Source organism: Dendrobium catenatum, unplaced genomic scaffold (assembly GCF_001605985.2).
Source record: "Dendrobium catenatum unplaced genomic scaffold, ASM160598v2 fragScaff_scaffold_932, whole genome shotgun sequence".
Lineage (NCBI taxonomy): Eukaryota > Viridiplantae > Streptophyta > Magnoliopsida > Asparagales > Orchidaceae > Dendrobium > Dendrobium catenatum.
In genome coordinates, this window is record NW_021319394.1 from 1620118 (window position 1) to 1645183 (window position 25066).

Consider the following 25066-nt stretch of genomic DNA (forward strand, 5'->3'; position numbering starts at 1 on the left):
AGGGTAAAAGATTGTGCCTGCGAAAAGCCAGATGTTGTAAACTTTTAGAGACTGGCCAGAAGAAGAGGGCCAGACATTGCAAAGAGTTAGACATTCCAAATGTGAGTATGATGTATGTGATTGGCTAGAAGAAGAGGGCTGTCGAGTGTCGGCTGAGAGAGGGCTGCCCACTACAAAAATGAGGGCTTTGAAGAGGAGATTTCATGAAAGGGTTGCATTTCATAAAATGGGGTGCATGCAACTACGGCTAATAGGCAGGTGTGATAAATTTAAGGCAAAAAAATACTTTTTTCATTGGGCTGACAGGGGGGGGGGGCAAAAATACCAAAAATTAGACCTCTAAATTTTTTTTTAGGGTGGGCATTTGCACAGCTTGAGCAAAGCGGGGATCCTTCCATGATCATTAATACAATTACTGCTTGATTAGATTTCTCATATATATTCTCCACCAATGTACTATGCATTAAAAAAATTCACCCTAATTAGTTATAGTGATGTTATGGTAATAAAATAAAAAAAATTCTCATTAGGAGTGATCAAGACATATATAGCTGAGAGATGAGCCCACATAAGTGGCTAACTAGAATGTGCATGTGATTATATAGAAATAGAATTCAAGATTCAATGATGGTGATAAATAATGAAAGCCATATAAGATACAAGTTATGTATGATGGATGTAAAGTAGGGGTGTCAAAATGGGTTGACGGGACAGGTTTGGGTCATACCCAAAATTCACTCAACCTTAATTCATTTAGCCCAATCTCGATTAGTTTAATAAATATTTTAAATAACCAACCTGAAGCCAACTCACTAGCAACCCAAATGACCTAAATTCAACCCGTTAACTCATTTTGGTTAACTTTTTTTTATAACTTATTGGGGTTCAAGTATATTTAAATAAAAATAAGAAAAATTTACATATAATTAAAAAATATATAAAGAAAAAAGATATTAAACTGATCATTTCGAGCCCAAAGTAGGTTCAAGGATAAATATGAACTAAGCTCATTCAATAAATAGGTTGAAACATCCAACTCAAACCCAACCAGTTTATTGAACAAGTCAACATGAACCCAAATATTTCTTGTCGGGTTCAAGTTAGGGCATTTATTGACACTCTTAATATAAATGATAGGTCTAAAGGTCCAAGATCAAAGCGATGATATGAGCAATTTGGCTTATAATGAGATGGCGACATGGAGGTGAGTAATTTATCTTTTAAACATAAGCTTGAGAGACATGTGATAGAATTTGATTAATGCAACAATTTTGTGGGGAGGGATCAACAATCTCTAATATCAAATGCTATAACATGAATGAAAGAAATGTGTTTAGGTATTGAAAAAAGGAGCCAAAGAGAAATTATGAGACAACTAAAATTCATAAAAAAAGAAAAGAGGAAGAATAGGGGAAAATAAAAGTTCAAAAATCATTCAATAATTTAGTTCAAATCTAATACAATATTAGAACCCTTTCTATATGATATGACTCATACTCATCTAAATTTCTTAGAAATTAAAAAAAAAAAGTCAAATCTACATATTATAAAATATTTGAAAATAATCAAAAGATGTTTAGGCATTTAAAGCTCCAAGTACTCGCCTAAACAACCTCCTGCTTAAAAAGAAAGTATTATGTGCCTTCATTAGTTATTATAAAATTTTAAAAAGAAGTTTATAAGTAGATTTGAAAAGAAATAATTAAAATCAATTTCAGAGCTAAAAAATAATTAAAATCAAAATGGATTTTTTGGTGTAATCAATGATAACGAGCCATGCTTGACTCAAGTAAAGCTTAGATCAAGCCCATTTATAACCTAATTTTGTAGCCAAACATTCAAGATAAATGACTTCAAATGGAGCTTGACTTAAGAGGGAATGAACTTAAGACCGAAGTGAAATAGAAAAATATATATTTTTAATATTATTGTATACCATAATCTTCTTTTTTTATTTTTCGGTGCATTAAATGGGCAGGTCCCTTATCCTAGAAGAGAAAAATAAAGGGTTGCATTAGGTAGTCAATAGCCAATGTAAAACTTATTGAATAATCATGACATGAATCCTTTATAAAATTATGTTAATGCTAATGCATCCCCTAGAAGCGACACACTTTATAGCCTAAATATAGTGACAAGTGTGTAAGGGCCGCTGCACCAGCACCCTGGTGCAGTATTAAATATCCAAGGGTTCCCATATCAAATAAGGATGTGGGAAAAAAGCTAATCCATTAAACTAAATTTAGGATAGGAACTTAGAATATATGTTATCTTACAAAAAATTTATGGAATTAACAGAAATTATGATTCATAGAAAGATAAATATTTTGTGCATTTAATAAACAATATAGGTTGGAGAGAAGGATAAGCAGATTGATAGTTTAGGATTTAAACTATGGTATTCGGGTAATAGTCATACTAAAAAATGCAGTAGGTGTGATTATAGATAAGAGTTTCAAGGATAATACTATAAAAATTAATATAATTTGAGATAGAATTATAGCTTTAAAGATTATAGTTGATGCTAAGATTATTAATATTATAATTTCTTATGCTCTTCAAGTAGGTTTGAATATGGGTTCAAAATTAAAATTTTGGGATGACTTAGGAGAATTAATACAAAAGATTCCTCTTGAAGAAACCATTTTTATTAGAGGAGATTTAAATGGACATGTTTGTAGAAAGGTAGATGATTTTAACATCATTCATGGTGGCCATGGGTTTAGAATGACAAATTAAGGTGGTGAGACCATGTTGGATTTTTAGCTTATGATTTTTTAATTGCTAATATCTTTTTTAAGAAAAGAGATGAACATCTCTTCACTTACAAAAATGTATATAGTAAAAATTAGATTGATTATTTTCTTATAAGAAAATTAGATTGTTTAGATTGCAAAGACTGTAAAGTTATTCCGAGTAAACATTTATATACCCAACATTAATTATTAGTTTTGAACTTTAAGATAAAGGGGCCGAAAATAAAGTAAAATTATATTCTAGTAGTAAATAAGGGCATTTAAAGAATATGAACATATTTATTTTTTAGAGTAAGATTTTATATCATAAGATTTTATTTGTGCATGAGGATGCAAATATTATGTGGGAAAAAATGGCTAGTGATATTAAGAATATTGCAAAAGATGTGCTTAGAGTGTCAAAAGAAAAAGCTCCTAATAGTAAAAATAGTTGGTGGTGAAATCCAATTATACAAGACAACACAATAACAACATACAACAACATCAAGCCTTTATCCCATAACGTGGGGTTGGCTACATGAATCCGTTTTCTCCATTGTGTCCTATTAAAAGTCAAATTCTCGTTTAAACTTAATAAAGAAATGTCATTCATTATATTTTCTAACCAAGTCTTTTTAGGTCTGCCTCTATCTTTCTTAACATAAGTCAAATATAATACCTCTACTCTTCCAACTGGGTCATCAGGAGGCCACCATTTTATGTGACAAAACCATCTAAGGCGACTCTCTCTAATATTATATTCTACTAGAGCTACTCCAACTTTTTTGCATATATGCTCATTTCGTATCCTATCTTTAAGGGTAAAGCCACTCATCCACCTGAGCATCCTCATCTCTTCCATACTTAACTTATTATTATGCTTCTCTTTTAATGGTCGACATTCAACACCATAAAGCATTGCAGGCCTCACCACCATCTTATAGAATTTTTCCTTGAGTTTGAGGGGTACTTTTCTATCACACAACAAGCCCGATGCATTCCTCCACTTCAACCATCCGATTTGGATTCCGCTGAAAATATCCCCATCTATTTGACCATCACTCTGAATAATAGATCCAAGATATCTAAAATGTGTAATCTTATTAATGACTTGATCGCCCAAAGTCACAATCCTCTCACTAGGTCTATTACTACTAAAATTATGCTCCATATATTCTGTTTTAGATCTACTCAAATGAAAACCTTTAGACTCTAAAGTTGGCCACCATAATTCAATAACTTCAACTCCCTCTCTAGTCTTATCAACAAGAAGAATATCATCAGCAAAAAGCATACACCAAGGTACATCCTCTTGCAAATGTCTAGTGAGAACATCCATGACTAAAGCAAAAAGACATGGGCTTAAGGATGATCATTTATGTAACCCAACCAAAATAGAGAAATACTTGGTCAAACCACCTTGTGTTTGAACACAAGTAATAACTCCTGCATACATATCTTTAATAATTTGAATATAAGCATTATTAACTCATTTTTTTTCAAGATCTCTCCATAGCACTTCTCTTGGAACTTTATCATATGCTTTTTCTAAATCAATAAATATCATATGTAGATCCTCCTTATTTTCTCTATATTTCTCCATCAAACCTCTTAATAAATGAGTGTCTTCCATAGTCGAACTTCCTGATATGAATCCAAATTGATTCATTAGTATCATGGCACAACCTATATTCCATAACTCACTCCCATAGTTTTAAAGTATGACACATTAACTTAACTCCTCTATAATTCGCACAATCTTATGCATCACCTTTATTCTTAAAAATAGGAAAGATAAAAAATAAAAAGAAAAGATAAAAAATAAAAAGATTTATTATAAAAATTAATTTAGATATAAAAATTCTAATAATTGAGAAAGATATAAAGAGACACGTAAGGAGTCTAAGAAAGCAATATGTGATGCAAAGATCTTAGCTTTTAATGATATATATAATAGATTAGATACTACAGAGGGAGAAATATATATGTTTAAGTTAGCCAAATAAAGAGCTAGGAGTAGTAAGGATTTAGTTCAAGTGAAATGTATTAACAATGAAAATCAAGAAGTACTTTTCTTATAAGATGATATTTAACAAAGGTTGATGAGATATTTTAATAAAATTTTTAATGAAGAATATAAAAATTTGATTGACTTTATTGACTTTAGCACGATAAATGAAAATAAAAATTTTTATTTTTAATCAGTGTATTAGTAAAATCGAAGTTAGAGATGTATTAAAGATTTAAAGAAAATGAAGTGTGGAAAAGCTTTTTGACCTGATGATATTCTAATAGAGGTGTGGAAATAATTAAGAGATGAAGGAATTTCTTGGCTTACTAAACTTTTTAATACTATTTTGAAGACTAAAAAGAAGTTAGATGAGTGGAGAATGAGTGTGTTAATTCGTATTTTTAAAAACAAAGGTGATGCACAAGATTGTATGAATTATAAAGGAATTAAGTTAATGTGTCATACTTTAAAACTATGGGAGTGAGATATGGAGTGTAGGTTGCAGCGTGATACCAGCGTGATACTAATGTTTCTCCAAATTAATTTGGATTCATGGCGGGTAGGTCTACTATGGAAGCCATACAATTATTAAGAGGTTTAAAGGAGAAATATAGTGAGATAACAAGGATCTTCATATGATATTTATTGATTTAGAGAAAGCATATGATAAAGTTCCAAGAGAAGTGTTATGGAGAGTTATTGAAAAGAATGGAGTTAATAATGCTTATATTCAAATCATTAAAGATATGTATGCAAGAGCTATTACTTGCGTTTAAACACAAGGTTGTTTGACCAAGTATTTTCCTATTTATGTTAGATTCTATCAAGTATTAACCTGAAGCCTATATCTTTTTTTGCTTTGGTCATAGATGTTCTCACTAGACATTTGCAAGAGGATGTACCTTGGTGTATGCTTTTTGCTTATGATATCTTCTTGTAGATATAACTAGAGAGGGAGTTGAAGATAAACTTAAATTATGGAGGTCAACATTAGAACCTAAAGGTTTTCGCTTGAGTAGATCTAAAATTGAATATATGGAGTGTAATTTTAGTAGTAATGGATATAATGAAGGGATTGTGACTTTGAGCGATCAAGTAATTAATAAGAATACACATTTTAGATATCTTGGATCTATTGTTTAGAATGATGGTGAAATAGATGGGATATTACCAATAGAATTCAAGTTGGATGATTGAAGTGGACGAATGCATCGGGCTTGTTGTGTGATAGAAAAGTCCTCCTCAAACTTAAGGGAAAATTCTATAAGGTGGTGGTGAGACCTACAAAGCTTTTTGGTGTCAAATGTTGGCCATTAAAAGAAAAGCATATTAATAAGTTAAGTGTCACAAAGATGAGGATACTCAGGTGGATGAGTGCCTTTACCCTTAGAGATAGGATATGAAATGAGCATATGTGTGAAAATGTTGGAGTACCTCCAATGGAAGATAAGATTAAAGAGAGTTGCCTTAAATGGTTTGGTCCTATAAAACGGCAGTCTTCCAATGTCCCAATTAGGAAAGTAGATGTATTAGATTTGACTTATGTTAAAAAAGGTAGAGGAAGACCTAAAAAGACTTGGTTAGAAAATATTAGAAATGATCTTTCTTTATTAGATTTAAATGAGAATTTGACTTTTAACAGGATACAATGTTGAAAAAGGATTCAAATAGTTGATCCCACATAGTGGAACAAAGGCTTGATCTTGTTGTTGTTAGTGATGGTGCATTAAATGGGCAAGCTTTTTATAAATAATTTTACTTCAATAATTAAATCCCTCCTATTGCTTCCTTAAAAATATTGAATAAAAAATTTTATTTTTTTTTTAATGTTTTGCTTGTCTAGACTAGCGAGGCTGATAATTGGCTTTCTTAATAAGGGTGCAAACGATTCATGCTAAGATTGAGTCATACCTAGCTTGAACTTGATTAATTAATAGAATTTAAACTCTAACTTTATTGAACTAGTACGGGCCGAATCATGAGCAGATGTATTTATTATTGAAGAGACAAAATAATTATAAGTTCAATATATATTATAATAAATTATTTAAAAAATAATAAAAAAAATATTTTAATATAAGAAAATGAATTTTATTTTTAATTATTTTCAATAATTTTATTTTTAAAATTTGAATACTCATATACTTAATTATGATTTATAATAATATCATTTTAAAAACCCGACTCACAAACAAACGAGTCTACTCTGGGCTAGCTCAAGCTTGACTAATTAACACATCGAGCTCGGCTTATGAGCCATTTAGTGAACCAAGCCCATAGGTTTTGACTCACTTACACCCCTATTCTTAAGTATACTTCATCTAGAAGGTGAGAAATCTTCAACATCATCGGAACTATCATTTGAAGACCCTCTCTATAAATTTCTTTGAACGCATCCCATATATTGTTGTAAGTAACATCAACCAAAGCTAGTGTTTGACATTTTTCTCCTTAGCCCTTCATCACTTTATCATAATGAAGGCAATCAAGTAATGGGCTGGCCTCTCCCTTGTTCTAGAAATATACGACAACTAGATAAATAGTAAAAGCAATAAAACAGTAATATTACATGACAATTAATACAACCAACACAATGGAATAATGTAGTGGGCAAGCAATGAAGGCGGGAGTAGTTCATTTTATCTTTGGTGACAATCAATTAAATCCAAAATTTCTACATTGACATTACATAAAAGAACATAAAGCTACATATACAAATATTATATATCAACGATGGAGACATGTAAATGATAGTAATGCATCATGATCTAGCCTTCTGAGTTTCCAAAATAACATTAAGGATCCTTCGAGGGACGTATATCCTTTTCTTTATCGTTTTACCAAGCAAAAACTTGGACAGTTTTTCATCTGATGAAGCTAATCTGAAGGCTTCATCCTCTGAACAAGTTTCATCAACCATGATTGTTGCCCTGGTCTTCCCATTGATTTGAACAGGAAGCACAATTTTTGAATCACTCAAATACTCAGTCCTTGCCTGAAAAGGAAAAATTAAGATAACATTACAGGAAAGTGACGAGTTTTCGCCTCTCCATACTTCTAATTCACATAGCAGAATGAGAAGACAGAGATCCATTGGAAGGCAATATAAGGAAAAAAACAGGAAGTCTCCGTTATCATTATCACTATCATCAATTAGCTTTGTTAATTATTTGAAGTCAATTTTATAAATTCTTATTTTTGAATACTGCATTAGGCGCTAAGCAAATTATTATAAAAATTCATGAGCACAACTTCTATCCAAACTATTTTAGAAACTTTGAATAGGGGAAGGTTTAACATAGAATTGGGATGGTTATCTTCGCTTTTTTAAATAATAGTATTTAAATAACAATTCTACAGTTCAAAGAACAAGAAAGCATATTCCACAATTAAAAATGTTATAAATTATACTTCATATTAAAAAATGAATCTACGTCTTGACTGGTTTGTACACAAAGAAATTAATAAATAAATACAGTGGAAAATAACAGAAATATAAGAAAATTATCTCTCTATGCTAAAGAAATAGCACAACCATACCACTGGAAAATGTTCATAAGCCAGTGATTTTGAATGCCCCAAGCGAGACCATAGCTCCTCTGCCATGTGAGGGGCATATGGTGAGAGGAGTAGAACAAATGGCTCAATAACAGATTTTGGATATCTATCCCACTGCAAGAAAAATAAAACTATGATAACCACGGAGATGTAACTCATAATCCAAAAGCATGAAAAATACACTAAATGTGAAAAAAGAACACTTTCTTAATTAATTCAATGCATGAATTATACACAATAGCTGGCAAATCTTTACATAAATTTGGAATAAAATACAAATTTCACAGAGCGTCATGGTCGAGGCTAATAAATATTTATTTGCAAAGAAGGAAAGATTCAAAGTAACGATGCAAAGGTGCCAAACATAAGTGGTTTGGTTTTATTTAGCTTGGCTCATTAGCTATCAAGTAGAAACACGAGCTGAACTCAAGCATGTTGAACTTCAAGAAGTTTGCCAAGGTCAGTTCATTTATAATCGAGCTAAACAATTGATAAAACCAAAACAAGAAATCAAGACAGTAGCCATTAAATGCATTAACAATTTCTCATATGATGGCTTTAATCACATAACAAAACATTTTCTATTGCTAAAATAGCATCATTTAACCACCATACAATCTAAAAATACACATTTTCCATGATTGTTAAGAGTGGTTGATGAAATGGATAGGAGAAAACGAGATGAGCTTTCTATATATCTATGACGCTCAAGATACGTTCAGTTATACTTGTCAATAGCTCATAAGAGCATGTATTATAGCTCATAATATACTAAGGGTTGCTTCTAATACAATTGGCATAGGAGCAGGTGGACAATAGTACATCCATGCATGGTATAGAGCACAACACATATAGGACATTATTTTGTTGGCCAAGCTTTACAATAATGATTTTAATTATTTTTTAAATCCTATTATGAGAGATAGTAGTGCCTGAGTTTGAGATCAATCTGAATTAAAAGAAGAGAATGATATGAAAGTGATGAGGCTACGCGCTATTTGGGAGAAAATGAACAGAAACAATAAGAAAAAACATTCATGATGTGATGTTGGACGACATGAAAATGATGATATTCAATATTTATCTCATAAATCAACAATATAGGCTCCATAATTCTCATTTTTTTATATTGTTGAATTATTAATATTTATTCATAATTTTATGGTTTGTCATATCTAAAAGTTCTACCATATATAACTCTATAAGACTCATATGCTATTCACTATTGACAAGTATAATATTCAACACTTAAAAGTGTGGTGTAAGCAAATTTTTTAAGATATGGCAGAAATTCTATTAGTTTTCTTTACGATGGACTTCAAAATTCAAATAAATAACTTTATAGCTAAATCTCATATTTTCTTTATTTTCATTTTTTGATTCCATGGAACAAATCATCAACAGATTTAGGCTTCATTTGGGATGAATTTTTTATTGCTTCTTAAAACGAATTTTTAGTAAAAAAATTAAAAATTTGGACCAATATGATAAGAAAGAAAATTATAAGAGCAATAGTAAACCCAAAAGATATTATTAACAATTAATTTGGTGCCATACGGAAAAAGAATTCATAATCCAAAATAACAATTTCATCACGATGGGCAGTAACCTAGTTATAATATGCATGCTTAGAACTTCAAAATACAATGATCAATCAAATCTGGATGTTAAACACGCATACAAACCACCGATTGTTACATTAATTGGGTTGGTACAATTTACATGATTTTTTAAACAAATTAAAAGCATGAAGCACTATATGTGTTAGCCGGAGGCTCTAGACAAGTTTTTTTATTCCATAAAATGATGATCGTGTAAACTAGATGTTACATATATTTGGTAATGGCCTAATTTTACTAAAAACGTTTCTCTACGCGCTTGCTCATGCAACAACACATCCAAATTGTCGCCATGAAAAAGTCCCTAATTGGATATTGGCATATTGGAAGCGCCGCCCAGCTGGGTGGCCTCAAGGCGGATTCACATAAGATAAGAGCAATTAAATTGAACTACGTTAACTCCTTTGGTGGAAACAATTCAATTGAATGACAAAATGATGTTTTTTTTTTGTAATTTTTTTTAACGACAAAATTAACTGTTATTATGTAATGTAATTACAAAATATTTTTGTGCCAACGACACATTAACAACGTAAAAATTAAACATTTGATTGCCAGAATAAATTGTAACCACACTTGCTCTAACTAGAGATAATTCCATAAAGTTACAATCAAACCTTATATGCAGCATTGATGAACTCCATCATTGCAGAAATGCCAGTATTGAATCTAGTTCCTTGGATTTCTTCTGATACCTGTAATCAGATGAAGAAGTTCTCCCTGAAACGTGGTCAACAAATTTATGAAGCAGCTTTTTCTCCATTAATGGTAAACCTTCACATAGTTGAAGGCTATAGTAGATAGTTGATTTAACATGAATATGAGGGTGGGTGAACGAGTGACAAATGAAGGCAGAAAGAGCTTAAGGTTAGAGGAGAGATAATCGGAATCCACCACGAAATAATACAGAAGAAGATTAATAAATATTTCACTCAACAATCAAATTTAAGTTCCAATATAATATTAGAATCCTTTATATAGGCTAGGGCTCATACTACTTGCTTAAATTGCTTAAACATTGAAGGAAGAAAATAATATATCAGCATGAAATAAAATATTTAAAACACAATTAAAACATGTATAAATATTCACAAATACTTTCCTAAAAAGCATTAACTATCAAAGAAAGGAATAATGTCTTTATTACCTATGAGTAGAACATTTAAAATATTTAAAACATTTTAAAACTAAATGAGAACAAGCCTATAAACTAGTGTAAGAGAATCCAAATGACCATATCGATCATTCATCAATGATACAAAGTGATTTATTGTATCAGTTCATCCATAAAATCATTTAAGGTTAACTACAAGTAGATCCTCGAGATTTAAGAACAATTTCTCATCCGTCCCTAATTTTGAAAGCACTAATATTAGGTTCTCAATATTTTTAGAGAAAGTTTATTGGTCATTTCAACCATTGAAAAATGAGATTGCATGGACTTCCAACTCGCCGACCATCTCCACTTGATTAGGTATTTTAGATAGCTCCCACAAGCCTGTCTTTATCTGATTTCTCGCCCAACTAGTCCATGTAAGGCCATCCGCCTTGACTTTAGCCCTAGTAGGCTCTCACTAGTCAACCGCCACACCAAGCAAACTTGCAGCTGACCTTCTTCCTAAAAATCCACCTCCTTTCTTATTCTCTCAATTCCACTTCATTGATCCATAGCATCATTGCGGCCACAACACCAATTCGAGGCTGTCCTAAACATAATTAATTCTATAGCTAGTTTTTCTTCTTTTCTATATTTCCTAATAAAAATTCTTCTAGACTTTTAAAATTCTCCCAAAGTCTTGTCATGGTATTAAAAATTTAAGCTTTTTATTTTCATTGAATTTCTAAAATATATGGTCTTCATTACTGCATTGCTATAATCATGCAGCCTTCATTGTTTCAGTGCTCTTCCTTCCACTGGTACATACCAATAGAGTTAAAAAGTGTGTTATGGTACATCGCAATACATGACACACCCTTGGCGCCATTTGCAAGGCAAGGTAAATGTGGGCTAAAATGGTGGGCGCTATTTATTGTCCTTATAGCACTATTTTGATTACGGTCTATACTTAATTTTAATATTATACATATATCATTCATGAATTTTATTTTATTTTAATTAATATAATAGGGAAAGAGTGAATCGAGAAATCGGGCCCACTAAAACCCGTTTCGCATATGGGTGTGTGTCGCTTAAATAACGAGTTAGCAATCCAGGTTCCTATAACAAATTGGTGGGAAACACATCAATGAAATGCTAGGCCTAGGAGATTGGAGCTTCATGTATCTTCAAGGGGCCTCAACTCTCGAGTTTGATAATGAGTAGTGAACACCAAGAAGCATCCATCAAGCATGTGATACACTAGGGGGCCAAGAAAAGTTCATAGTCACTATGTAAGGAGGAGAAATAATGGGTGAAATAATCAGAAAATTTTATACAGAAAAATATGGCTGATTTGAATTTAGATTGAGGAGAAAATTAGAAAATGTTTATTTAAGAAAAGATGGCTGATTTAAATTCATATTTGGGAGAAAATTAGGAAGATTTTATTTAGGGAAAGAGGGCTATTTGAATTTAGATTGAGGAGGGAAATAGAAAAAGTTTATTTAAGGAAAGAGGGATGATTCAAATTCAAATTTGAGAGGAAATTATGAAGGTCTTATTTAGGCAAAGAGGACTGACTTGAATTCAAATTTGTGAGGAAATTATGAAAGTTTTATTTAGGGAAAGATGACTGATTTGAATTTAGATTTGAGAGGAAAATATGAAGGTTTATTTAAAGGTAATTAGGTTGTTTTAGTTTCATTATATGATTATGGCTATTGTAGTTTCTCTTTGAGGTTGTTCCTGGGGCACCTACAGTTTGTGGGAGACCCGATCTGCCTCTCGAATAGTAGATCAATTGTAACTTTTACTATTTGTTGAAGAGATAATAACAAATCAGCCCTAATATTTGGTTCCTGCATTTTTCTTCTTATCTACTTGTCGTTTTTACTTCCAAGATGCATCAAGTATCATAATGAGGTTTTGGAGAGATGGCAGCAAAGAAGATGGATGTGTTGAAAGGCAAAGTGGAGCAAATCACATCCTAGATAGGAGAGAAGTTCTAAGCCATCAAAGGAAAGTTTTAACCATGGAAGAAACATTTTCATCCATGGAAAGCTGATTTGGAGGGATGGAGGAGATGATAAGGAAGTTCATGGAGATGCAATCCAAAACTCCACTAGTGGTTATGATTGCTAACCCTAACCAATATTTGATTGGGATTTCTTTGGCCAAATATAAGGAAAAGGAGATCGGACATAAGGCGTTTGATGAGGATAGTTTCTTTAGTGAGTGGTAAGTTCTAAAATTAACTTAAACACTATCTAACTTTTGCAGTAGAACTCCTCTACACTTTTTCCCACATACTTCTATGCCATTACCTATCTATTCCTTACAAAAATGCATCAAAAAGGCTTTTAAGGGGCCTTGGCAAAGACAAGGCTGAATCTGAGTATGCTTGGTTTTAGGTCCTATCTGGCCAATCTAAATCTCTTCAGAAATTATGAAACTTTCCAGAATAAAAAGTAGATACACTCCTCTTCCCTTTAAAAAGTTTCCTCATACTAGAGTTTCCACGTTGTGAAACCCTAAAACCTTAAACCCTAAGTTAAGAATTATAACTAGATCCCCTTCTCCACAACTTCGCCTATTTCTTTCAAATCATTGCAAAGGCTTCTACACCATCCATATCACCTATTAGAAGTCATCCATGTCATATTTAGTCATCATCCAGAGGCCTAAGAAACACCAATTCACCATTAGAATGATGTATGCAAATAGAGGATAGAAAGTATAAAACCTTTGACGAAGTACGCTTTGCAAGAAAAACAAATAGGCTGCAGCATAAGTTCACGAAAGAAGCGGGCAGAAAAATAGCAATAAAAGCACACAGCTATGTAACTGCAACTAATAAATAAACTGTTTTAACCAATAAACACAATATATATAATCTGAGCCAACCTAAACTAATAGGTTTCATCCAGCGTTTTTAATGTTTCATATATCTCTATGACTAGGATGTCGTATCATTGGTCAACAAGCCATCTACAGTACATACTCTAGATAGCTTCAGGTCTAAAGCAAGATCCATGAAAGTGAAATTTGACAACAGAATAATTTAATTTCAAACGATTGAAGCCACATGAATTCAACTGAAAAAAAGAGGAACCTAACCTTTGCAATACATCTATGAAGAGATTGGAACTGGTCCACAGTCGGCTCATCATTAGTAACAACTGTTCCATCTTTATACAACCCAGTAGGCAAAGGAGAACCAACAATCAATCTCCAAGTCCTTGCTAGAAATCTATGAACTCCTTCAATCCCACCAGTGCTCCATGATTTTGAATCTCTGCATACAAATTATATAGGTTGGCACTAATGCATTATCAGACTCCTTCAAAAGAAATTTCATCGCGTTGGATAATCATGCAAAAAATTACCTTAAAGGGCCCATGAACATTTCATACAAGCGAAGGGAATCTGCACCATATTCAGAAATAACATCATCGGGGTTTATGACATTCCCTCTGCTTTTGCTCATTTTATAAGCTCTAGCAATCAATCGGATATTAGGATTATCCTTCAGCACATGGAAGTCTCCAACTTTAGCTACCTGCGTAAATGTCAGGCAACTCCAATACTATGATTGCAAAATGAAATGTCATTTTGGCTATAGCTTCTAAAGAAACATAAAAATCTAACGCAGACACACATGGACAGTCCTAGATACATCTCCGGACAGACACAGTTACGTGAAAGGCCCAAGTTACCTTCTCGGCTGAAATATTTTCTTGTATATGATCACTAGGATTGCAATCAGAATCAGCAGACACAAATTTCCCATCTTTGTCTTTATATGCTGTATACTCGATCTGCCAATAAATGCTATGAGAGCTATTGATAATAGATTTGACATGGCTACTGCAACAGATCAATCCAACTTACTTGTCCGAGTATCAAACCTTGGTTTATAAGGCAATGAAAAGGCTCCTTGGTAGAAACAACACCGATATCATAAAGAACCTGAAAATTTTGAAACTTCAAGATGATAGAAAATAGATAATAAAGAAAGAAAAAAACTCAAAAGACATGACTTCGGGGAAATAGAAATTAGTAAATTAGTTTTATGGGGGAACTTAATAGTTTAGGCGAGATGCTCAATCTCTAATAAAGAAAACATATTAATCTTAGGCCTAATGTTTGTTATTTTTCTTAAATTCTATTAAACTATGTACATGCAAGAAAATATCCTTTTATATTAAGCATAACATCACGATCATAGTAGGCCTAATGCATTTCTTAGGATCACATGTTTAAATAATTTTAAGATATTTCTAATTAACCCAATTCATAAATTTTTTTAATACAAAATAATATCTATTCAAGTAATAGATGTTAATTCTTATATATTATATTTACCTTTCAAGCATATTAAACAAATTGATTGATAATAGGTGAATATTAATGCTAAGTAATTCTAAATGTTGATTATAATGATATTAAATTAAAAAAGATTAATAAAAGTTCCCAACTCTCGACATTGAAAAGTTAGTATTATAAGCTTCAACCTAGAGATAGAGGAGTCATTGATATTTACTATGCTAGAATTTCTAAACTTCATCAGTAATTGTTAGGGCCAACAAGCAATGTGACAAGCAACGAAATAAAAGTGTTAAAAGCCCGTGGGCTCCGAAAATTCCATAATTGGTGATGTTGTGATCCCGGCCTCTCCGCGCCATTCATCTATTTTTCTTTTAAATGTTTGTGTGACGATGACGGCGAAAGAGAGTTTTAACGAGATTAGGTTCCGGGGGAATTTTTAGTAGGCAGATTGGGTTTTAGGTAAGACACTACCCAGAGATTTCGCCCTCATTTTGTGAGGACTTTTTGATCTGAGTTCTTCTTTCCTATAGGCGCAAGCCCTTACCCCTCCCGATAATAGGAGAGAACTTTCAATTAAGGCTAGTTGTTAAAAATGTCACATATGTTATGAACCTATCGTATAATAGCAACAGTTTTAGAGTTTGTATTTTGGATTTGAACATTGAAATTTAAAATTTATAGTTTATCACCATAAACTTAAAACTGGTGGTAGGGGGAATGAAGATGAGCCCAATCAAGATCCCATGGTTCCGTCGTCGCGGGCTGTCATGTTCCCTGGTCTACTTAGTCAGAGGAGGTAGTTGACCCAACCTGACAGAAAGCACCTTGTCGGCAGTCATGGGTTGCTCCGTCCAAGAATACCTTATAGACCTGGGTTGGTATTTATCTTAGGGGATATATATGGATTCATCTTAGCTGACAGAGGGCTTTATGCCTATCGAATATACCCTATGATTCATAACTCAAGGGTTTGATGTCGTTAGGGAACATACAGCCTTTGACCGTGATCGTAATATAATGGTACCATTTTGCGGCAAAACCACCCAATTAGAGGGCACGTGACTATTTGAAGATGAATCAAAGTGATACACCCGACACACATTCACTCTTTGTGAGTTGAGGTTAATTTCAAATTTATCACCCCTAACAAATGGTTGCGGGAGGTGGATGTTTTTTTTTTTAGTTTTAAGTTTTTAGTTGATAGATTTTATTTCAAGAATTTGTGCTTTTGTTAGATTTGAGATTTGACCCCAGTTGAGATTTTCTGTCAACACGGCCATCATCGGGGCGAAGTTTGAGGTCACTAGTATTTTTGTAGGAATTTGGGAGACATTTTGTACTTCAAGTCATGTCAACTCCGGTTCTTTTGAGGATGAAACTTGAATATTTGACCCACGCAGCAATCTCGAATCGTTGGATTTGGAACTTAAATATAACGATCGGAGCACATGCGGGTTATAATATTTGACCCTACGCAACATTCTCGGACATTGGTGTTTGTAACTTTAATGCATTGACCGGAGCACATGCAGAGATTTAGCGCTTCAATTTAAAGGATCATATTTAATACATGAGGGGCATTTTAAAATATTTAAATATGATCCATCTCGCAAGTGATTTCATTTAGAAAATGGCTCGGGATTTCATTTAAGGGCCTATGAACGCCTTCTGTCCGCTTGTACACATGTTGCAAATCCGGTAGCGTTAATTAAATATTTCTAGATCAACACGATCTTTTCCCTTTCTCACGTATTCGTAATATGCCTCTTTATGAAAGGGCAATAGATAACCATCGTGGGATAGTGTTAGAAAGAAGACAAGTGAGGCTTTTGTTAAAATGCTAGTAGCACATAAATGGTCTAGAGTTTTGAGTCAAAATGAGACATCTCTTGGTGTCATCAGCACTCTTTGAATAGATCTCTTCAAGACTATTGATTAAAGAATATCATGCAGATCTTATGGATAATTTTCATAAATAAACAAGTTTGATATCCTAATCAAATTATTATCTTCAACTTCTATTCATTGTAGTTAAGATAAACATCTACAATGAGCCTCCAACATATGTTGTAGTTCCCTTGACTTTAAATTTGTAGCACCATCAATTCCTATGCTACTACAATCATAGCCTTTGTTTTTTTTTTAATCAAAACATAAGTCCCAAAATATATTTATGAGAAGATTATCCACACAAATGTCCTTACCAACTTAACGATTGAGAACTCATATATCTTTTAAAAATTCCTAAATGATTTTGGAGGTACTATTGCAATTATCATGAAAATGCTTTGTGAGAGCCAAGATACCCATTTTGTCATAACAAAATTGCTTAAAGCAAGAGAATGCTAATGTGGAGTATCTTGTTTATAATATTCATCATTATGTCAGACTCTAGATTTTATGTAACTAGACCATACTATGTTTTATTTGAGATTTATAAACAGTGAGTGATGTTAAGTATGATGAGGTGCTATTAAATCATTTTCATGTATTTTAAGCCTTCACTATGCATTTGAGTCACTCCAAGTTATGGATCGTGCTAGCTCTTGATATCTTTAGGAGTTATTAAGTTATGTCATTTAATTTAATATCTTTTGAATTTAAACATTTATTTAGACATATCAATAATAAATTTCAATAATATATAAGGGTGTATTGTGTAATGCCACTTGAAATTCCAAGTCTCCTTCCCCTTTTTTATTGAAATTAATTATGTTGAGTGTTCTTTATTTTGTTCCAAATTTTGTATAAGTCCAAAATATTTTTCTAAGTCCCGAATTTTTAAGAAAATTTTGACGACCTCCCGGCGTCCCCTCCCCAATGCCGGGAGGTAAAGGAGTGCTCGACTCGGCCGGAATAAATAGACGACGAGGAGCTTTGGGAGAGCGAATCGATCCCATAAAAGAGTCTTCAAGTCTTCTAATGTGCGCAATCTGTTGGTTTAAGAAAATTAACTTAATTTTGATTAATCTTAAAAGAAATATTTATTTCCTATGAAAATTTGGCAGCCTTCCGGCGTCCCATCCCCGACGGTGGGAGGTTGGGGATGGCACTTGCCCTTTAGCTCGACTCGGCCGGAGCAAATCAACGGCGAGGAGATTGGAAGAATAGTGTCTGCGCTCCCTCGATCTGATAATCTCGACGACCAAAGGCTTCAGGGGACCGTATCAACCCCGGGACTTCCTTCAAATTTTGTCCTTGCTTGCTCCCACATGTTTTAAAATCCTCTCACTTCTCTCCCACTTTTTTTCTTCTTTTTTTAAATATTATACATATAATATTATATTATATAATAATGATAATAATATAAATAATAAATTAATATTATTATTATATAATATTATATATATTATATTATATAATATTATATATAATATAATATATCTTCTATGTTATATAATATTATATAAGGAGGCCAGACGTCAGGCTGGTTTTTGAGGAGATGTGCGTCTTCGATTTGAATTCGCAGAGGGAGTCAGCTCAAACGGAGGAGATGAACGAGAGCACAGGTATGGGCTTCGGTTTCTCCTTCTCTGTATTCCTTTGTGCGTATTAGATGAATGAGAGGAGTGAGTCTTTTTTATGTCGTGAGTGGGGAAGTTATCAGAGTGGGATATGAGATCGTGGGTCTCTTAGGGGGCTCGTGGGGAAGCAGTTACAGTCGACAAAGCCTACATGCATTATATGACATTTCCTAAATATTTATTTGCAAGAATGAAAAAAAAAAATGTTGTTAAATAATTTCATACAAGTAATTGATAAGTAGAGTACATTGAATAATTTAATACTTAATAGGAGTATTTTATTTTCTTATAAATATACATGCTCCTTGCTTAAAATTAGATCTTTTATTTATTTATCAAAATAAATATTTATTTAAAATTTATTACTGGACTAAGCTAGCTATATTTATAATCAGAAACGCTCATGTTAGTGCAAAAGACCAACAAGTATATTACTATCTTTTTTATATATTTGAAGATTATATTAGAATTTTTTCTCCCACCGAGCATGTAGCCCATTAGATGTTATGATGACTATTTTTCAAAAAACAAGAGTACGCGGGGCCATAGACAAGTGACTCAATTGCCCTATACCTTAGCATTTTAAGATGGATGTATAGTTTTAGATATATTAAAACAAAAGTTCTATATGATAAAAATTAAAGACCTCTAGTATGGATTAATAGAATATGAAGTTCTTAGAAGCTCGGTAGTTTGTTTCATAATTTAAATTATGCACGCTTTCGTATTATTGTGTATGCATTGATTAAGAGTTATGAAAATAGGATAATTATGTAATATAATGAATGTTGTGACGATTTAGGCAGATTAATTTTTTGCTCACTTGATTTTAGTTAGAAAAATCAAAACGATTGTTTGTGTCTAACTGAATTATCCGTCTCTATTACACCTCATGGTAATTAGAAGAGATCACAGTTGGGCGTAACATTTTATTTTTAGGGGCGATAGGTCTGTTTTTTACAAAATTACAAGAATGACTTGATCCTCACAAAAGATGGGAATTGAAGGAATTTATTAACAAAATTTAAAAATATTATCTTATTCGACTGGTCCTTGTACCTGGACCGATTCAGGTTTATAGGAGGCATACTACTTCCAAATCCATAGGAGTTCGGCCCACTATGGGGGTGGGGACCATGCATTAATGCAGTAATTAAGAGAGGGATTAGGGGGAAAATTCAAATTAAGGGGGTTGTTTGGGTATTTTATTGTTTTTGGGTTGCTTTAAGTAAGATTGTAAACCTAGGGTTGGGGATTATCTTTGTTTTTGCTGAAATTAAGAGTTTCCTCATATCTGTTTGAGCTCTAGCTGCCGCCTAGGGATTGGGAGAGTCGGATTCTCCTCTCGAATTGGAGATCCATTTTACCTTATTTGTTTTTCTTCCATCTACTATCAATCAAAGAGTCTCTCTTTTATTATTCCACCAATATATTCTAAATTGTTGTTTTACAAGTTGTTGGAATTAAATTTTAGCAAGGTTATTTTTACTTCTATTTCTCAAGTGTTTCCTATCAAATTGGCATCAGAGAGCTTCGATTCAGGGTACCAATTGCTGAAAGGAAAGTATAAATTCTGGAAGGGGAATTAGGCCAATTAAAATCAAGTTTTGTAGAGAAATTTCAGAATTCAAAATCAATTTTTATCTATTCATGAAAAGATGGATGAGAAGTTTTCCATCGTAGAAGAAATGCTGAGGAAGCTGCTTGAGGACCAACCCAAAATGATGACATCGGAAGCAAAGGGAGCCATCGGCCGCCAAGGAAATAGTGGAAACCCTAATCCACTATGGAAAGGGGAAAACCAAGAGGTGGAGATTTTGGAAAGAGAAGAAAGGATGCCTCCCCTAGAGCCTATTGCTAGGGAGGAGATGAGTAGTAGGTATGAAAAGATGGGTGTTGGTTTTAAAAGAAGAGGGGAAGATTCTGAGCGAAAAGGCGAGGATTGACATAGAAGGAGACATGATTTTTAAGAGAGGTTTAGGTACAACCACAGAAGGGAGCATCAAGACATTTGGGGAGGACCACCTGTTTGTAGAATGGGAGGTTATGGAGGATTCAGGAGAAACATAGGTGATATGTGAGTGAGGAAGCTGAAGATGCCCATATTTGAGGGAGAGGATGCACATGGGTAGATCTACAAGGTGGAGCAGTCAATGGATTGAAGAAGGAGAGGTTGACAGTAGCTGTGAAACAGCTTAAGTAAAAGAAAGCTAAACTCTAAACATCGAGGCGCCTTTTGGTGCAATGGCTAAGGGTGCTTATCCCATAGCAATTCTGGGATGGGTGACCTACTGGAATGTTACATCAACAGGCAAAACCATAAGGCTCTAGGCCAAAGTGGACAATATCTCAATAGTTAAGAGTTTAGGCTGTTAAAAATGGTATCAGAGCAATACACCAGCCGGAAGATGAGAGCTAAGTGTCATACAAGACAAAGTGCTATGCCATGGTAGCCACCTCTTTAAACCTATATGGGACAAAGTGCTACATGATAGGAGCCACCACTTAAACTTGTACGGGCCACCTCTAGAGTCCTACTGCCTGGTGGATGATTCTGGGAGAGATGTTGACGAGGACGTCAATTAATTGAGAGAATTCTGAAACCCCTTAAGTAAAAGAAAGCTAAACACTACACATCGAGGCGCCTTTTGGTGTAATGGTTATAATTTCTATAAGAAACTTCGCATTTAAGTGTGCTCATCCCAGAGAAATTCTGGGATGGCTGACCTGCTGGGAAGTTATATCAACATGAAAAAACTGTGAGCCTCTTAAGCAAAAGAGGACAATATCTCAATAGTTAAGAGTTTGAGCTGTTATAGTAGCTGGCCTATGTTTGGAGGGGAAAGCCTTGACCTAATACCAGTGGAGGGACATGAGATGACCCATATGAAGGTTGGGGAGTTCAAGGATTGCTTGTTGGAATATTTCCAAACCAATAGGGGAGGGGACTTCTATGAGCAATTTTTTGCCCTAACACATGAGGGATCAGTGGTAGTGTATCGGGAGAGGTTCGAGTACCTTATTAGCCGATTGGATTGGTTTTCTAAGACGGTGATAGAGGGAAACTTAATGAAGGGTCTCAAGCAGATATTCGAGCGGCGGTTACAGTGATGAGGTCTCATGACTTCGGAGAGGCTATGGAGCTAGCACAATTGATGGAGGATCAGAAACACTTGGAGAGGGGGGATAGGGGAAACAACTCTGGAAGCTCGTACAGGATGACCACCACGTTTCTAGCACAAAGGGGGTCGACAGCTAGCAATTTGCGAAAGGCCTCAAAGGAGAAGCCCATAGGAGGGAGAATCGAAAGATATTTCAAGAAGCTCACTAATGATCTGCAGGAGAAGAGCGCTATGAGGTTATGCTTTAGTTGTAATGAGAAGTATACACTGTGGCACAGGTGCTTTGATCGAACACTTCAGGTTCTCACTGTCTGCGATTACAAAGAAGCTAATGAGGGAGGTGGGAATGAGCTTTTGGTATAAGAGAAGGAAGAGCTGCATCTTGATATGACAGAAGTCTCCTTGAACTCAATGGTGGGATTTACTCCGAATCACACCACGAAAGTAAAGAAAGAAATAGTAGACAGAGAGGTGGTGGTACTGATAGACAGTGGGGCTACCCACAATTTTATCTCTAACCAGGTCATAGCCTAATTCAGGGTGAAATTGGCGGACACAGGGTGTTATGGGGTGATGATGAGCACTGGGAAGGTAGAGATAAGTAGAGTGTGTAGGGGAGTGATTTTGACTAAACAAGGTGTCTAGGTGAGGAAGGATTTCCTCCCATTAGAGCTAGGGAACACTAATGTCATCCTAGGGATTAAATAACTATAGACCTTGGGGGATACCAAGGTCAATTGGTGAACACTGCCGATGGAGCTGATTGTGGAGGGCAGAAGGGTGGTGCAGGTTTTTCCAAAGCCATGTTGTCTATCAAGACCACGATAAGGACTATGTAGGAGGTGGGAAGAGGATTCCTAGTGGAGTTATAAAGCTTAGAGGGGATCAAACTGGAAGAGGAAGGGGGTGGGGGGGGAGGGGGGTGGTATTCCTCTTTCAATACAACCATTCATAAAGTAGGTCAAGTCGATTTTTTAGCCACCTCAAAGCTTACCACCATCGAGGAAGAAGGATCATTCCATTACCCTGAGGGAGTGGGTGTCACCAATTAGTGTCCAGCCTTACCGCTACCCTTACAATCAGAAGGATGAGATTGAGAAGCTGATCTGAGAGATGTTAGAGGTAGGGATCATCAGGTCGAGTGTAAATCCTTTTTTTAGTTCAAATTTATTAGTCAAGGAGGATGGGAGATGAAGATTTTGTGTGGACTACTAGGACCTGAAAAAGGAGATTGTGTCGGACAAGTTTCTCATTCTAGTGATCAATGAACTATTGGATGAGTTGCGTGGAGCAGTTATGTTCACTAAGATGGATCTAAAGTCAAGATACCATCAGATCAGGATAAGAGAGGAGGATGTCCCGAAGACTGTATTCAGGACACTCAGAGACACTACGAGTTCTTAGTAATGCCATTCAGCCTCAACAACGCCCTTGCTACTTTATAATCCCTTATGAATAGGGTATTCTAACCATACCTCCAAAAGTTTTTTTTATTCTTTTTTATGATATCCTAGTGTACAACAGGTTAAAGGAGCATCTGGAGCACTTCAGAATGATTTTAGGGGTGTTACAATAGCAGCAATTGAGGGCCAATTTAAGGAAGTGTTGTTTTACATAGGCCAGTGTTGAGTACTTATGGTATGTGGTATCTTAGGAGGGAGTAGCCACTCATTAGGCCATGATTGAGGCAATGTTGAAATGGCCTCCACCTAGGAATTTGAGAGAGATGAGGGACTTCCTAGTATTGATAGGACAATCTATGAGATTTGTGAGAGGGTACAGTACCATAGCCTAGCTACTGATAGAGATGTTGAAGAAAGATAGCTTCTTATAGGGGGAGGCAACTACCCAGACATTTGAGAGGTTGAAGAAGGTCATGACCACAGTACCAATCCTAGCCTTACCTAATTTCAACTAGATTTTCATAGTAGAGATTGATGCATTTGAGTATGGATTGGGGGGCAGTGCTTATGCAGAATCATAGCCTACTTAAGCCAAATGTTGACATCCAAAGCAAGGCTGAAGTAAGTGTATGAAAGCAAGTTTATGGTCATCATGTTAGCAATATGAGGTATTGGGGAGGATTGGAGCAGTGGCGTATCACTTGAGATTACCATTGACCGCTACCATAAATTCAGTGTTCCACATGTCATAACTGAGGAGAGTTATTGGGGATCATACAGCCAGTTCAAAGTTACTAGTGACCCTAATTGAAAATTTGGAGGTAGGGTTGGAACCACTGGAGTTGAAAGGGGTACGATAAGGAAAAGGAGAAATCGAGGAATTGTTTATCAAATGGAAGAACTTACCCGACTATGACGCCACCTGGGAGACGTATGAGGGGGTGAAGCATTTGTTCCCATCTTTTCACCTTGAGGAGAAGGTGGGTCTTTGGGAAGGGGTCATTGTCAAACTAGTCCCTGGACCTGGACAGACCTAGGTCTACAAAAGGAAGCGGACTACTTCTACCTCCACAAGAGTTCGGCCCACTTTGAGGTGGAGTCCATGCATTAATGCAGTAATTAAGAGGGGATTAAAGGGGAAATTCAAATTAAGCGGGTTGTTTGGGTATTTCACTATTTTTAGGTTGCTTTAAGTAACATTGTAAACCTAGGTTTGGGGATTATCTCTATTTTTTCTCAAATTTGTTTGGGCTCTAATTGCTGGCTAGGGATTGGGAGAGATAAATCTTCCACTCGAATTGGAGATTCATTGTACCTTGTTTGTTTTTCTTCCATCTACTATCAATTGAAGAGTTTCCCTCTTGTTATTCCACGAATATATTCTAAAATGTTGTTTTACAAATTTTTTTTTTTAAAGAAAAAATCCAAATCAAGCTTTTATAAATAAAAACAAAAGAAACGAAAGAACTACAAAGTGGATTCCTCCTTCAAAATGTTATAGAATGAAGGAGGAACCTTATTCAAAGAGACATCGTCCCAACAAAAGCTATTAAAACGAGCTAAGTTAGCACAATAATTAGCTAACTTGTTACTATCTCTACTAATACAATTGAAGATGATAACAAAGTTAAAGCCTTTGAGAAAATCAAAATCTTCATCTGCGAAG

At 34.4% G+C, this 25066-nt stretch overlaps 1 protein-coding gene across 7 annotated transcripts in view; it reads right to left on the reverse strand.

Annotated features, from left to right (window-relative positions):
• Positions 1 to 7282: 7282 nt before the first annotated feature.
• LOC110094682 (leucine--tRNA ligase, chloroplastic/mitochondrial) overlaps positions 7283 to 25066 on the reverse strand; it is a 79568-nt gene continuing 61784 nt past the window's right edge. For 5 of the 7 annotated variants that reach the window (XM_020819969.2, XM_028697444.1, XM_028697447.1 and 2 more), the window contains 7 exons: positions 14914 to 14991; positions 14739 to 14840; positions 14409 to 14581; positions 14140 to 14317; positions 10541 to 10618; positions 8287 to 8418; positions 7283 to 7741 (listed from right to left, as the gene is read on the reverse strand). In XM_020819969.2, coding sequence (XP_020675628.1) covers positions 7508 to 7741; positions 8287 to 8418; positions 10541 to 10618; positions 14140 to 14317; positions 14409 to 14581; positions 14739 to 14840; positions 14914 to 14991 — 975 coding nt within the window. In that variant the 3' untranslated portion in view covers positions 7283 to 7507. Of the gene's footprint in view, positions 7742 to 8286; positions 8419 to 10540; positions 10644 to 14139; positions 14318 to 14408; positions 14582 to 14738; positions 14841 to 14913; positions 14992 to 25066 lie in introns of those variants that run through there. The other 2 variants (XM_028697445.1, XR_003701663.1) reach the window with 2 other exon arrangements.